At 41.8% G+C, this 17,063-nt stretch overlaps 1 protein-coding gene across 2 annotated transcripts in view; it reads left to right on the top strand.

Moving 5' to 3' along the window:
- SMOC1 (SPARC related modular calcium binding 1) overlaps positions 1-17,063 on the top strand; it is a 129,485-nt gene that overhangs the window by 85,837 nt on the left and 26,585 nt on the right. For both annotated transcript variants that reach the window (XM_051621836.1, XM_051621835.1), the window contains exon 7: positions 1,376-1,456. In XM_051621836.1, coding sequence (XP_051477796.1) covers positions 1,376-1,456 — 81 coding nt within the window. The remainder of the gene's footprint in view (positions 1-1,375; positions 1,457-17,063) is intronic.

The following is a 17,063-nucleotide window of genomic DNA, read 5'->3' as shown; positions in this document are numbered from 1 at the left end:
CTACCTTCAGTCCACAAGGGGTTGACTTTTTTCAAACAGCATTAAATACACTCAGCTGTCACTGAAATGTGTGATGCCTCTTGGACCTCCATGATACAACAGTGTAGAGAAATCTGCAGATAAGGCCATCTTTGTAACACAAACTTTTACTATTGCTAGAATATCAATGTTCAAACTATATTTCCATATGTAAAAATAGCCTGAACGTGAGTACAGTAATGCATACCATCAATGTAGCTGAAAATATTTAGAAAGGAAATATTTCCTTAAATTTTTCTTCCATACTTTATAATGTATCATCAGCTTCTCCTCTAGTCAGCCAGCTTCTTTCTTGGTGAGCAGATTCATGTAAATGTCAACAGGGGAGCAGGAAAACTCTTGTAAAAGCTTCTTGAGACAAACTCCATGATCTAGTATTTTAGGTGTGCTCTTGTAGAAACATAATTTTTTTCAGAAAGTATTATTTCTGAAAATGTCACTTTAGGAGCTCTAGCCCATGGTACTGAGTTCTGCTTTGCTGAGTTCAAATCAAATGCTGATGTGTAATTTCTGTGATTTAAGGCAGGTTCTGCTGTGTTTTGTAGCTGATTGCAACACTTCACAGGGCATGCTTTAGGCACTTCTTTTTTCCACAAATTTGTTTGGTTGTCTTGGTTGTAATGCATCAGCCATACTTTTCTAACCAGAATTTGTTTCTTTAACAGACTTCCTTTCATGTCTTTCCAGAAATATCTTCATTTCTTTTCCCATTTATTTCAGATTTTATTGTTGCTTGTTTCAGGGAACTGGATGTGTTCAGCTCTTCTTGGGCTGTTAAAGCAATATTTAAGGTCTGGATTGACTTTTAATCTGGTTTTCATATGTACCTTACTGGAAACCAATATGTACTGTAGCACACAATATTTGAGGTCTTTAAGTCTTGAATCATAGAATGCCAGGTTGGAAGGAACAAGGATCATCAGGTCCAACCTTCCTAGGTGGTTTATATACTGTAGTTTATATGACATGGCTCAGCACCCTGTCAAGCTGAGACTTAAAAATGTCCAGAATGGGGAAATCTAGCACTTCCCTTGGGAAGGAGGAGGAAGACTTTAGATTTGAGAATTTAGGAAGTGGGGGTTGGAGGAAAAAGTTTTGCCAGCAGAGAGATTATCTGGAATGGAAAGAAAATGAGAACCTTGTAGAAGATTTACAAATAGTGCTTCATGAGAGGTGAAGACCTCACCAGGGGATAAGCTGATACCTACAAAGGTGATGTATCAGTTAAGAATTAATTGTAGCAAACATCTTGTACTCATGCATAACCACCATGTCTATTTGGTAGTTGCTGTAGTTTCTTTGAGGTAGGTTTATTTATTTTTTTCCTCTGTTTCAGAAATCACCGCACCCACCCTTTGGATTAAGCACTTGGTCATTAAAGATTCCAAACTGAACAGTTCCAGTATAAGGAATTCAGGTAATGTTCCATCTAAAACAGACAAAAAATGTGTATTTTCACTAGGCAACAGTCCCTCACCCTCTGCTTGTTTCTTTCTTTCTTCATTGTAGCTATCTTGCTTTTCAGACTTGAAGTGCAGGCTATAAAATAAATGCAGATAGCATTCTTCTTGTGTTCAGAAAGCCAAGCTGATGTGTGATGAAGGATGTTTGTTTCTCCAAACCATAACTGGGGAACTTCTTATTTCTTCATCTGCTAATTCATCCCAGCCAGCTGTCATCTTTTTTCTGTTTGCTGTTCAGCAGTCTTTCATAGTTATACAAAATGATGCATTTGGCTCTGAGATCTGAGCTATGGCTTAGATCTAAACAGTTGAGAAAATAAAGAGGGGCTTCTTTCCTAGCAAATTCAAGCTTGTTCTCTGTAGGGGTTATTTTTTAATGAGAAATGATTGGATTATTTCACAACTGAAAGGAGGTTCCTTATGTCAGGGCCTCAGTAAATGTTGAGATTATTTTTGTGGGTAATAGAGTGGATGAGGGAAGACCAAAGCATAAAAAACAGTAAAGAAAAAGCTTATGAACATGAGCAGGAAGATGTGAAGATAGGATGTCAAGCTTGAGATTGGAGATGAGGGTGAAAACTGTGGAGTCACTGAAATCACAAGAAAATGGAAGAATCTGAAGAGGAATGTTAAGAATTATTGGTAAGAATGGTTTCTATCTGTTATATTTTAACTGAAATGGGAGAAAGGAAGAAGGTAAAGGGAATACCATAATAATAAAATTGCCTTAAGAAACCATGTGTTTACTGTAAGTTTTAAATAGGAACTGCTACTATTGCATGTATTTTATGGAACAATATATTCCCGTAACAGCTTTTGGGAAGAATTCTGGTCCCCAGAACAGATACATTGTGAGCACCTGATGTACCCTGTCACCTGGTATTTCTGGATTAGCCAGTGAGCATTCATGGTGTTTAACAGTTCCCTTAACATTCCTGTTCCACTTTCCAACCGCAGGGTGAAATCAGTGCTTGGTCAGGCAAGATTCTCTTGCTTCAGAAGGGAGAAGGGCTCTTAGTGGGAGCTAAGAGGTCATTTCCCAGACCTCTGTTTGAGCAGCAGTCTCCTGTGCCTCATCTCCTGATTGTTTTTGTAGCAGGGTTGTTCTGTGTAGAAACTGCCAGTGGGAATCATTCAGAAGCTTCAGATGATATAGGAATATCAGGAATCTTCTGTAAGGATTCTTTCATGGGAGAGGAAATGCAGCTTGTGTCTTGGGTCAGCCAGCAGCTCACAGTGCAATTGAAGGTGACAGTTTAATGTTAAAATCCTATGTAATGGGTCCTACCTATCTTGGAGATGAACTTCTAACACAGCAAACCTGGTAGCTGCACTGGACATAAGAACTCCTAGATCTGGGTTCTGGGAGGCTACAAAGGGACTTGGAAATGCCTGTCACCCACCCTTTCTTGGCCTGACAGAGCCCAGGAAGGCTGGCTTTTACATTGTAAAGGCAATCAGTTTGTTCAAGGGTGTCCTCAGGAAGCTGCCTGACATGAACTGGAGTTTTGTTCATGGAAAAGTTCCTTTTGTGAGTTTACTTTTGTTCATCTTTTTCCAATTTGTTCTGATGTCACTTCTGGTATTCAAACAAGTTTATTACGGGTGCTTGATGGAAAATTCAAGAGTTCCATAAGAGGTGGTTTCTACAACAAGCTAAAAGGAGATGTGTGGTTCATCTGACTCAGGCTTACTGATTGCCTTGACAGACACCCATCCACAGTGGGATCTCATTAAGAGACTGGTTTACCAATTTCTAGCCCCAAGTTTCCACATTAAGCTATATAAATACACAGCCATCTCTACTTCTTATATTGAATAATTGATTGTCAAGAAATGCTGCCTTATCAAAATAGGGTTGTGGTTTAGCTTATGGGCTACTTTCATTTTTCTTTCAGTCAGTGAAGCCTAGTCCCCTTGTTTGGTACCTTTTTCTTTCATCCCTTGTCAGGTATCTTAAAAGGCAGTGTAGGGTAGGTGGAATAGAACAACAAAGAGCTGGGGAGGATAGTTGTAATTTAGAATCTGGTTCTTTAAATATCTTCAAGTCTGTCTTGGCTGTAGATGAAACAGCTGTCATGAGATGGCCATGCAAAATTAGGGGATGTTTTTATTTACTTTTGATTCTCTGAACTTGCACTTAGTGTCTTAAAGCAGATACAGCCTGGTATCCTGTTGCAGCAATTTGGTGGAGTAACTGAAATTGGAGGTGAGAAAACACCTAGTAGGTCATCTAATCTACTTGTCTTAGGGCTAGTGAAAGCTTGTACTCTATGAAGAGCAGCATTTTCTAGTGTAGCATAAATGCCTTAGGCAATAAAGACTTCATTTTTTCCCCACAGGAAGCTGCTTTGCTGTCTGAACTGAATCTCAGGATTTTTCTTTTTGTAATATCCAGCCTACCTCTGTTTTAGTTTCTGTTTTTTCATTAGTGTTGAGTTCTTGAAAGTCTGCCCTGTTCCTTGGAGTTTTCATACTGAACCACTTAACCCTGATCTCTCTCCTCCCTCCAGTGGTTATATAGCCCTGTCATTTGCAGTGAAGTCCAGCAGATACTATCAGAGGACTTCGTGCTGCACTTTAATCAGCTCTGACATTGGACATCTTGGAACCCTAGCACCATTGGTGTATCAACCATGAGGAAAATTTAAGAGTTGTTGTATCGAGACAAACAGGCTCTGTAATCTGTTGTCATTGTCTCTGGTCAATGTTTGGCTTCAGAGTAGACAAACCACCAGGTAGCTTCAGAGCTGGTGATACACTGTGTTGCTTACACAGCCTCTATCTCATAAGAGCTGCACTTGAAGTCTGTGTTCTGCCTTCCTTTTAGAGTTGACAAAGAGAGGAGGTTCTCCTGAAGCAGTCCTCTCCTTCAGAGCATTTGTGTTTTGCTTGGCACCTGTAGGTACTAATTAAGCTAGGGATCAGGAAAAGCAGAATGACTCTAGCCTGGTGATTAGAGCACTTGACTGAGAATCTGTGTCTCCAGGCATTTTGCCAGTGGATTTTTCCATGCTAAGTCAAACAGCATTGCAAAGAGGGATTGTTAATGCTGTTATCCCAGCTTGCCTTAAAGAATGAAATGATGACTAGATCCCTTTCTTGGTAGGGTAAGATGCAGGTGCAAAGCTTCTTGGTCAGAGGCAAGAACCAAAATATGAACATGCTCTAACATCTGGGCTGCAGAATAGCAGAAAAGTTACTGTTGTTCTACAATTAACAAAACTGTCTTCTGTCTTTATGAATCCTAGAAGTCCCAAAGTAAGTTTGTTTTTGTTTTGTTTTCTTTTAGGGGCAAGTGAAAGATCTAGATCAACACAATATTTTGTTTGCTGTGGCAAGATGACAAAAAACACTTTTTGATGTTTGTTTTTAATTTGTTTCCACCTTCCCCAAACCTGCACTCCTGTGTGTGCACACATGGATACTTCAAACTAAGCCAGTTATTTAGCACTGTTTTCTGTGATGTGTTGCTTATTTTTAACACCTCCAGAGCATGAGGTGATGCTTATGGGACCTTTGCAATGGCTATTCTGTAATCAGCATGGGTGGGAACTGTATTTTCATCCTACTTTTACTGTTCCAGCCTCCTACTTTGCTGCCTTCGCCCTGCAACCTATCCCAGCCTGCAGCAGTCTAAATTATTATTCTTTTGCAGGGAAACACTTGACTATCTTGCTTCCAAGAAAATCTAGTGGCTGCTTGTTTGGGAGCACCCCATCTCCACTGAGGAAGGAGTCCGTGGTTGTTCCTCATTTCCAAGGCTGGGTGATCTCCAAATCCATTTGTGCTACTTAGTGATTTGGTTTTAGTTAGCGAGAGATTCCAGCCTGTACCCAGCTTACCCTGACAACCTTTAAGAAAACCACAGAGTGACATAATGAGCTAATGCATGGAAAAATAAACAGCTCTAGAGAAACCAGCAGTAGCAGCCTCAAGTAAATATTCTGCAGTCACTGGGGTTTTGAACATGACGTTATTTGAAAGGAAGAATGAGTAATATATTAAGGTTAGCAGCTGAAGACAGGTTTGTGTATGCAAAGTTAAAATAAAAAAAGAAAAAACCCATAGCTGTTTATTTCAGAATCTTGCTTGTTGAATGGAGGCCAACTCCATGTGGCCTATTCTGTTCAGCTCTGGCACCCAAGCATCGTGCAGGCATCTCATGTGACAGCTTTCCAGTGATGGGGCTTTCTGCTGTCAGGAGCTCATAGTGGACAGAGTGTAACTGTAAATGAGCTTTGAAAACAAGAATGGTGGTATTCACATTTCTTTATTAATTGAATTCAGTTGGAGCCCAAGCTTCAGGGCTTCTCAAAGGGAGAAGAAAAAGCTGCATGTCTGCACGTACTTTTGCAAGAAGCAGAAGCACACCCCACCACCCAGCCCAAAGGGAGTCTGTGTGCTCTGGGGTGCAGTTTGTTTCCAGAGATCCCTACAGTGAGGTGGGATGTGATTATACAAGGTGTGCTACCGGGCCTGGGTTTGCTGGTTTGTCTGTTTCCCCACTTGTATAAAAAAAGGCAAGAAAATCCACCCACATAGCACCCCAAAATACCTCCTTTCTAGTATTCACCAAGGAAGTGATACCATTTTGCTGCACACCTTTCTTAAGGATCAGGGATAGTGAATTCTCCTAGAGGGAACATACTCATGATGTATTGCCGTAGCCATATGGAGCCTTTCTAGGATCCCAAACCTTAACAAGTAGTTTGTTTTTAAGCCACCTATGCTGGGAGTTGTCAGATTGTCAGGTGAGACCAACAAACATATAACAGAGCTTGCTGATTTGCCCTTAAAAAGGAATATGGCAGTTTTGCTGGGATACACAAAAATATCCAAAGTTAGACAAAAATTGTATTCCCTTTTAGCAGTGAAGGCTAATCCCAAGGAGTTTGAGTGTGTATGTTATTTTCCAGAGTGGGGAGGCAGGGCTCCCATTTGTGTTGAATATATAGTTATTTGGAGCAGGAGCAAATTTCCTTGTGTCTCAGAAACACGTAATGCTTCAGAGACCAGGGAACCACAGATTCAGGGGAGGCTCTTGAAAAGCAAAGCACTGTTTTGAATGGCGGCAGTTTGTCACCTATCTTTATTCTGTCTTCCCAGGCTTATTCCTTAGTTGTGTTGTCCTGCTCTTGGCACACAGCAATTCCTGCCTTGCTATTTAAAGACATGTGAGACCATGGGCTTCTGCTGCTGCTTCTACTCTTCTCCTATTTTCAGCTACTGTGAAACTAGTTGTGTGGGTTCCAAACTGTCTGACTGTGTCTCCACGCCAGTTATATTAATGTTACTGTCCAAATGTCTGTTACAGAATTGTAGGCTCTTCCCCAAAATCTGTATGGCTGGCTAGTGTTAGTGAAGACACCAAGCAGATGAGATGGGTGGAAGCAAAAGTTGATCTCACTTTAGCAGGAAAGCAGGTTGAGAAGGGGAGGTAGCCAAGCATGTTTGTGCTTTAGTGACATCTGAATAAGTGGCGTTGGAATTGGAGAGTTTTGGTACGTGGGAGCGACATCCTAATACTGACTCCAGTCCTCCTTGGTGAACATTTGGTGCTTTCATCTCCTCTGGGTGTAACACCAGGGAGTAATGGCTTTTGAACTTCCCCATAGCTGAAGAGGGGAAAAGAAGTGTCAGTAATGATGTCAAGAGCAAGAGCTCATGGGAATCAGAATGTGTCAGAAAGCTTTTGCCTTTTTTACTGTCCTTTATCAATGTGTTCTCCTTGGCTCTTGTCCTGCATCTTGAGTTAGAGCCTGCCAACACAGTGCTCATCTGACCTGTTAAAACTATTGGGCTAAAATCTGTCACTTTACTGTTCCACCTGCCAGAACTATTTATCTTCAAGCCTTTGTATTAGTCCTTTTCTCCCCTTCTTTTGGGAAGGGTTTGTTCCTGTTTGGTTTAGAATTAATTTTAATTTAGGTTCTGGCTTGATAGCAAGTGAAGCAATTTCAGAAGATTCTCCTTTTCAGTGTGATTTTAGAATTTTCTAATTCCATTATATTTTCAGAGCAGATCTCTGTATTTGTTTCTGCAGAGTTGCTGCTTCCTTGCAAGCCAAAATGTCATGTTTCTCCCTTACCTTCTATTCCTCCTTTCAGTCCAGCTGCATTTGTGGTTCACCCACCCCTTCCTGTCTTGACTGCTGCTTGGGAGGCCTCTGTCTCTTCCTCCTTCCTGGAAGTTCTGAGAAGGTACAATATGTGCAGTGCCAAAGTGTGATTCTCCCATGGGCTCGGTGTGACAGGTGTGGTGAAGAAGAGAGAACATGTAGGGGAGAGCAGAAGCAGGGAGAATCTAGGACCAGGACCCTTTCCAGACAGCCAGCAAACAAAATCATAAATAACATGGCACTGGGGACCAGTTAATCTGCTGTATGAAAAGGTGCAAAGTATACAAGTGGGAAAAATAACATTGTATAATAATCGGCATGCAACCATAGGTGTTAAACCATATGCAGCTAGGCAAATAAACAGAGCTCCCCCTGAGTGCTGTGTGATAAATCATTCCTGAAGAATTCGGTCACTCCCCCTTCCTTACACCCCAGTGAAAGAAAACAAATTACTCTATACATAGAGTCATAACTGCTACTCTGCAGCTGCCAGTTAAGGTGAGTGGACAGGGAGTGATAGGAGAGGGGCAAAGATACATGAAGCTGGGGCAAAAGGGGAAAAAATACCCCAAGCCTTGCTTTTAAAACCACTAAGGATTTGGAGGGGAAAGGGAAAAAGCTTCAGCACCAGGCATGACCTGGACATATGGGTCAAATAGAGTGGAGAGGTCAACTTTATGGAGTCTTTTTTTGGTTTTTAGCAGAAGCTGGTTCATATTGGAGGGGTTGCATTGATTTGCTGAAGTGATTCCTTAACTGCAAAATGCTTCTTCCTGTATGTTCCACGCAGACTTTTATGATCTGCACTTCAGACATTGATTTAAACACGTTGATGCCTGCAGACAGACTACACCTATTGACTCACCTTCCTGCCCCTCTTTAAATGTTCCTGTGAGCTTCAGAAGAGAGATAACACTTTCCTAAGGTGCCACAAATGAGGAGCTGTTTCAGAGTAATGGCTTGACCTGTCCTCCTCAATTCCCTATGGAACAGGTTTAGACTCAGACTTGTCCTGAAACCAAAAGGTCCAAGGAAGATGTGTCAGAATGGCTGCTCTCACTGAGTAGAATGACAATTCCCTGGTTTCACTGGTCTGTGTTCCCCATGGTGTCATCAGTGCTCTACCTCATCTTAGCCTCATTGAACAGGCTCCAATAGCAGAAAGCTGCAGGTTCTCTCTGGAGAATACATGAGGTGCTACAGCTGGAGGGACTGTTGACTGTCTGAGGCTGCAATTCTTAGAAATCCTGCTGGGAAGAACACTAACCTCAGCAATTGTATCGCTCTGCAGTCCTTCTCCTGCCTTTCAACACAGAACATGGAAGAGGGCTCCCTCCTTCTCATGATACTGATGAAGTGGGAACAGTTTTTCCTGTCCTGTGGCTGATGTCTGAATCCCATATGTTACATTGTTGAACTTCCAAAGCCTGAACATTTTTCCCGGAGACATCTGGCTCCAGCTAAATGTCCAAGGGTGCTGAGTGCTAGCACTCCTGCTAGAGGCAGTTCCCTCTGCCTCCTCCTAAAGTGCTAAAGGCTATAGGAAAAAGCTGATCTGTCATTACTTTAACACTCACCACACTATAAACCTTTTTCTCCCCTTTTACTCACCAGCAGTAGCATAAAAAAAGAATGTTACTGTAGTTAGCAAGACCAGTCTGAAATGTTTTACCTGCCTGTGACAGTTCTCAAAAGCTTTCTGTTTGGTGTCAAATAATTATATACTTACAATATTGTTAAATAGTGTGCTCATATACTCCAGCCAGCAGGGGTAGGCAAGGTCTCCAACAATTGCTCTGCTAGTTGTTGCAAGCACTATTAAAAACAGGTGTGGAAGTGAAAATAGTTTCCCAATAATGTTAAGCTCCAGTGGAAACGCCTATGGTTTCTTGTTTCATTGAATAGCATCTCTCAGTGTGGAAAGAGTGGAGTGAGAAAGGGAAAATGAATGAATCTGTGAAAAGACAGGTGGTTCATCTCAAAGCTAGGTATGCCATGAGCTAACAGTGCTGAGAACCTGTACAACATGGAGAGGAGGGGTTAGGGAAGAAAAAAAGCAGACCATGAGTAGCTTCCTCTCCAAATCACAAAGGCAGTGTCTGAGTTTGAAAGCTTTTCTACTTCTGAGGAGCCACTCTGATGTAAAGAACTGAAGAGGGCTGCATTTTGGTGTCAAACTTTGTTCATACTGTCAAAACTGTTGCTGTTGTGGAGGTAGCACATAGCTACAGCTGTCATACAGAATATGGAAGCCAGGTCCATTAGGAGGATCAGGCCTCAAAATTTGGTAACTTAAACCAGATCAAGTATCTTCAAGATTTTAGGCTGTGTTTGCAAAGAGGTTGCCTCAGTCACCTAGGACCTGCTGGAGCTTCTCAGTCTGTGTGAGGAGAGTGGAAAAGACCTGAAGAGGTTGTATAGGGTTGTTTTTTTTTTGTCCCTTTTCAAACTTGTATCCAGTTAATAGCAGCTCTGATGTGTTACCTGTTCCTAATGCAGTAACAGGGATCCCACTGCCTCTTCCAATGAGTGAACAGTTAATCTCCAGGGCTTTTTTATATTAAATCTGCATCTCTTTTCTCCAGGTAAGCTGACTGCTACTTGAACTACCCATAGGGAAGGAAAAAAAATTATCTGTGACCATCATTTTTATATAACAGCTTTTATGTCTCAGAAGACTGAATGTCATCCCTAGACTAAACAAATGGAATTCCTTCAGCCTTTTCTCATAGATCAAGTTTCTGCCTGTTCCCTTTGCTCTCTCCTGCACTCTTGCAAAATAGTCCACCTTTCCCTCAAAGTGCAGTGCCCAGAGCACAGGGTTGATTTAAATGCTCACCAGTGCTTAGTGTCTGTTTCTTATTTGAAGCCCCTGTTACTACATCCCACAGCTAGATTTAACTGTTTTGCTTCTTTGTTGTTTGTAATGTCATGAAGTTGCAGGCTTTTTTTTTTTTTTTTGGTCTACCTAAGCCCCCAACCATTTTTTTTTTTTCCAAGTCTTGCTGTCTCACCAGTAATTCCCTTCTCCATTCACTGCATTTCTTCTTGCTGGTTGTTATGGTTTGTACTTGCAAATTGTGATCACACTCTTTTAAAAACATTTATCAATATGACTTTGAATTCTTTCTCGAATTTCAGTCTGTAAATGGGATGGTACTTTACTTTCCACTAGCCAAATTGAACAGTCAGTTTGATACAAGACAAGTCTCATGATGGCTTTCAATACTTAAGAACAGTTTCACAGAACTTTTGAGACCTCTCCTCTTGGAGTATGTTTTTGTTAGCCTGTTGTGTTAGGCAACTGTCTCACAGTAATTGTATGCAGTCTACATTTTCCTTGTTTGCTTATGAGTATGACACAACTTACAGTATACTCTAATGAACCAGAATTTAATCAGAGCTCTGTCTAACACATTGTACATGAACATGCAAATAATGGATTTTTTTTTGCCAGGGTGATGTACTGTAGCTAGAGAAGAATTGTTCTTTTCTTGCTATCCTTCAGCTAGTCTGGCTACAGCTCCAGTAGGTCTATGCCTATGTGACTGATTGTTTGAGAAATGGGGTGGTAGAAAGAGTCCAGGCCCTGTCTGAAAAACAGTTGAGTTAGAATTGCAGGGACAGGTAGCTTTCAGCTGGCAGGTTTCAAGATGTGCAGATGTGGATCTCTTATTCCTGTGTGTTTTGGAAGCTGTGTGGAGCAGACTCCTTTCCTAGCTGGGCACCAGCAAATGCCCAGGTTCTGCAAAGTGAGCACAAGTTATGCATCAAAATGTTCCTCAATGAGTTTGTCCTTATCTCTGGGACAGTGCTTCCTTCAGCCTTTCCTCCTTATTTCAAGCTAGAGGGTAAATATTGAGTAGGCTTCTTATCACATAACACTGGCAGAAACGCAGTGCAGCTGTATCACATTAAGCAGAAGGAAAATGGCAGGGGAAGGATGTGTTCCCAGATAGCTGAAGTTTAATGAACCATTTGGAACAATGTATTTTTAAAAAATTATAAGCTACCTGTTAAACCTTTTCATTGTACTTGTTCAGCACTGGAACATCTAGTAACCTCTGCTTCCTCTGTAACCTGTGCCTTGAGAAATGAAATTGAGTGAGTACCAAGGTAAAGCAAGGACTGCTCAACTGGTGCAGTGTGGGAGTGTGGGAGCACCTGCAAGGTTTGTTTTTTGGCTTTACCTTTGCATTAGCCAGAATACCCTGGAAGGACCATGGTCCCAGACAGAGCAGGGTGGAGCAGGTAGCAGCATGATGACTAACGGAGGTGCAGAGAGATTTATGCTGTCCCCATGAGCTGTATTTGCTCAGCTGTTACTGTGTCCCTTGTCAACACAGAAGGGGTTGTTTCTCTCCCCTCACTCACAGCCCTGCTTGGGGGACAGGCAGCTGGTGCCTATTCACTGCATTGCTTTGCTAGTCCTGCCTGCCCTTGTGCGTGTTGCAAATCCATGGCTTTTCAAATTCTCTTTTCCCTCTGAGGTAGAAGACGCAGACTGGGGCTGCTGATGGAACCTGTACCAACCTTTCTCTGTGGAATGAGGCTGTGCTTTCTGCTTTTGTAAGCTCTGTTACTGGGATGAGGGTTGTGTTCTTCTGGAACAGACTTGGGTCCTGTTCACATTAGAGCTCTTATGGAATGTAAAAGCACCTCTAAGTTGGTGTACATGCTGTGCCAAAATAACTGGTTCAAGGCTCCTCTTCTGTGCCAGAGCAGTGTAAAACCAGGCTAAATGAAAATGAGAAACCAACCCTGTTTGAATTAAGCTTCCCTGGGAGAGAGGTAAACACTTCCCCAAAAGGAAAACTGAGGCACAAAACCACTTAGTCCTCACTTTTAGGTTGGCATAGGAAGTCAATAGGAGCTTGGCACTTGATATTCATACTACTTCCACTAATTCTGTGCTGTACTGTTTCCTCATGGAGGGGAAAGCTGGGAGTTGAAAAAAAGAATAAATTTGGGAGAGGCATGTGTTTGTTTTTTAAGTGGTATTTTGAAGTCGGGTCCCTGTTGCAGCACTAACAATGGGGATTGGTTAAGAATTCTTCAGTAAAAGACCTTTTCCTCCCCTTCTGGTGAATGTTTCTTCATTACAACTGAAGCTTTTTGTGGTAACATCATGGGAAAAGTTTCCTCAGTTCAGGCAGAATTTCTGGTCAAAAGAAAGGAGGGAGGAAAACAGAAGGAAATTTGCCCTGCCTGGTGTGATCCATAGCTCTGGGGTTTGCTCATATAGGCTCACTGGGGCTGGGCAGAAACCCAGAGAGAGGTTAGACCCTCTTTTTTGCCTAGTTTGGTAGAAGCACCTCTCTAAGGTGGTTGCTTTTGTTGTTACTGTCTTCCTCTTACTTTAATAAGAACAAAAATGGGTGTGGAACAGCAATATTAACAAAATAATCTGCTGTGGTTGGATGGCAGATCTTCCTTATATCCCACCCTAATCATCCACATCATCCTTGCAGCACTGGTGATTGATGCTTGATCCTTTGGCTGTGATAGCAATGAGACACATAACGTGTCCAGAGAGCACCTGGGGGAGACTGCCTTGTCCCCAGAGCAGTGTGTTGGTTGCTCTGAGCCCTGCAAGCTGAGCCTAAAATCTGATAAACGCATCTTTGGTTAGATGCTGCTAGTCACCCTCTCTTCTCAGCTTTGTATGGTAAACAAACACCCCATCTCTTCAATAACCATCTGGTTTATTAGACAGTCAGATGAGTCCCTTACCTCATCCATCACTTTTATTTTTATTGTGCAGGCACTAGATGTATGTTTCAATGTGTGTACTTAAGGGACCAGGAATGAGAGACCTTTTTATGAATCTGACCATGTATTTCTCAGAAGGCCATTACTAGGGGAAAATTGTTGCATAAATAATGTACAACTGCAGATGTCCAAGCCCTGTTTTCCTGCAATAGCTCATGGCTTCAGCAACACTACTTTTAAAAACGTTTTAAGGAGTGTTAACAGCAGTCAAGACTAAGAAAGAACAAGCAGCATTTTAGAGCTGAGCTGTTAAAGAAAAATTTATCTTTTTGCCAGTGATTCTCTCCTTTGTGCATGCATGCATTCCCTAGATTTTTTTTTTGCTGTAAGTGGATTTGTTGGAATCTAGATTTGCTGTCTTCTGAAGGTTTTGCTCCCCAGCAACAGCAAGTTGGCAAGTGTTACTCAGCTTCTTTGCTGATGGTTGTCTAAGTCAAAGCAGAGATGGCAGAAAACAGGGGAATGTGACAGTGCCTTAAAAAAAACAGGGGTGTGTAATATTACTGTTGGTCCTGGAAAGGCTGTTTCTGTCCTACTGACTTGCTGTCTTAAGTGTTGTTCTCTCTCTAAATATTTAATATAAGAAAAGAAGGAAACCCTTTTATCTTTTTGTGCCTGCAACCCCCATTAACTCAAACAGCGAATAGGTCTTTAAGTACCCTACACATAGAATAAACACATGCTTCTCTCTAAGATGACAGCTTAATTTCATAGCTGGCATTAAACCTTCTAGCTTGGCCATAGACTTTCACTGTCCTCCATAAACCTGGCCTTGGCAACAACAGTAAAGTTTCCAGTAAGCAGTCTGACTGGAACAGGCTGACTTCAATGTTCTGGAGCTGGGACAGCATTCGATGGTCCCTTCATTACCCAGGAGACCATCTTCCAGGGTGACAGTGTATGCAGTTCTTGCCAGGTCCCATACTAAGGAAGCTGAAGGTATGAATTTACCAGCTGATTTTGCTGGCAGTTGAATACACCCCAACTGTTAGTACTAGTGTTTATTTTTTAAGGGAATTAAGTGCTGTTAGAGTGGTAGCTTGGAGGAAAGAGCCTCTCCAGGAGCTAGTGCTAGGTAATACTTTCTTCTCTGTAGTAGACATGTCACTGAAGGAACGTTTCACAAGGCTGTGTCAGAGTCTCTATTTAGTGTCAAGGTGTTTGCTGTTCTGATCCCCTCTAGCTCAGGGAAGGGATGGTGGAGCTGGAAAGGGTTCAGAGAAGGAAGTGGATCTGCTGGGTCTCTTCATCATGTAAAAGAGATGAATAAGGAATCTGTAAAGCAGTGAGAGACAAGGAGGGACATTGCAAACTGTTCATGGTTTCATCCTCTGTAAGAACTAAGTTCAGCAAACAAAACTAGTTGGAGCGAGTTTTAGATCAAACCTGTGTTTGATGTTTGGATGTGCTGGGTTCCGCACACATGTAGTCAAGTCACAGAACTAGCTGCAGGATGTCTTAGTCAATAAAAGTTTGAGGGGAGACATGGCAAACCAGTGGAAGGGAAAAAACATTGCTACTCACTAAATACAAACTCCAGGTCTATCTCTGCAAGTTTCTGACCCACTGCTGGTGGAGACATGAAACACATAGGGGAAAGAAGTATATGCTTGTCCTGTTCCTCTGTTCTCATCTAAGGTTCTGCTTTTGGCCACAGCTGGAGGTGAAATAGATAATTTGGGCCTTTGGTTTGCCCCAGTATTTCTCTTACGTTTATGTAATGGAATAGGTGAGGCTTTCATAGTGGTTACTTCTAGATTTATGCTAGAAATGAGAAAAACTTGATCTCCCTGCTTTTTCAGTTGAACAGTTATCAGTGCTAATGTCAGGCCACTGAATACTGGTGACAATGGCAGATTTTGCATCTATTTAATGTCAGCTGAACAAAGCCTGTAAGATTTGTCACTCAGCCTTTAAACACCCTTTAAACAGGAGTGACTGCCAATTAGTACTGTATTCTGGTAGTAAATTTTGTGATTATTTGATTCTCAATTTTCTGTTAGTATGGACAGAGACATTATTGCTATTTTTTATGGCATAGTCCAAACGTGTGTATGTACATTCATTCTGTCTAATTTGCATACCTAACTGCAAATATATGTAAAATAAGATACTAACTCACTAAAAGACATTTATTTATTCTTGATTTCAATAAAAGTAGCATTTTTTTTTTCTGACATAGAAAAAAACCCACTTTATTTTTTTCTGAGTAATTTTAGACTCAAAGGATGTGGGAGATCTTGGTTTGACTTTGTGTGCTTAGGAAGCTCTGGGGATTTAGAGAAATTCCTGGAATGTAGTTCTCTTCAACATAATTTTTTTTCTTATTATGTAAAACAATGATAGGGAATTCTACCCCTGTTCTTGCTTCCCCAAACTGCATGAATGATCCTCCTCACCTGAGAGCCAAGGTGTGAGTTGCTGTTGGCAGACTGGGGGCAAGTGGGGGGCCCCTTGTGATGTAAGTGGCTTGTTAAGGAGCCTGCAAGCCTCTCACTCAATGACTTCTCTGTCCACTTACAGCCTGGGAACAGTCACGTGGCCTCATTTTCAGATGTGAAATCTGTCAGCCAAGTGAAGTCAGCTTAAATATCAGCTGAGGCTTGAGCTCCCTTTTGGTTTTTGTTGACTTTATCCCCTCCTGCTCCTTCCTGATCAAGTTTCTCACTTCTTGAGTCAGACTTGCCGACACTTAAAGGTTTTTAAAAAATTCTGTGTTTCAGTTGTGTGGATTTGTGTGTGGAGAAGTTCAGGTGCCCTTCTCATTTCCAGCCTTGACAGTGATCTGAAATGCTGAGGAGAGGGAGATCATTCTGGGTCTCTGGAACTCTTTAGCTGCTACAGTTAAATTAAAAACCAGTAAAAGTCCTTCTGGTACCCAAAGCAGGCTGTACTCAGGTGATGCTGTGCAGACGTGCAGGAGTTTTTTGTATTGTATCTGTTGCTACCAAGCTAGGGGAATTATAGTTGGGAATCAGCACCCCTTCTGTTCCCCAAATGCAAAAAATCCCAGTTACCCTCTGCACCTGAATTTATCACCAAAATACAAGATGTAACTGATGGGGTGCAGGCAGGCAATGTACACAGAAACAATGAGTGTGTGTTAGTTGTGTGCTGAGCCTGTCCCGGGGGTAGGATGCTGAGGTCATGCCATGTCTTCTGGCTGACACTGCAAACATCTGCAGGTTTGGGATGAACCTGTGGTGTCATTGCCTGTCAGTGTTGAAGCATTTTATGTATTGAAAGCTTTAGGGGATTCTTGGCTGTGGCAAGGAATTTCAGATATTGTGGTTTATTTATGAAAAGAAAAAACTAAGTAAGCTGCAAAGGAGAGGAAAGCTAGGGGAGGAGAGAACAACTGTTCCTGCTTCTGGCTTTTGTCACTCTCCATGGGATAAAAGTTAGAAGGTATGTTGTCTTTTTTTGCCATAGACTTAGACATAATTTAAATCCTGTGATCAGCTGCCTTGACTGCTTTCTGTCCTATATGTGAGCTTTTTCCTGTTACCTTCAGTGGTTTCCAAAACTGAAATAACTTTCCCACTTCTCAAAGTCCAGAATGTTTGAAAACTTGTCTGAAAGATCACCTGGTTGTTAAGCCAAATAGATCTTAATGTCCCATGGGTACTCTGTGCATCCCTTCCCCTTTAATGGCTGGTCCATGTAAG

Source organism: Apus apus, chromosome 5 (assembly GCF_020740795.1).
Source record: "Apus apus isolate bApuApu2 chromosome 5, bApuApu2.pri.cur, whole genome shotgun sequence".
NCBI lineage: Eukaryota > Metazoa > Chordata > Aves > Apodiformes > Apodidae > Apus > Apus apus.
Note: the sequence above shows the minus strand (reverse complement) of the source record. Positions and strands in the feature narration are given on the sequence as shown.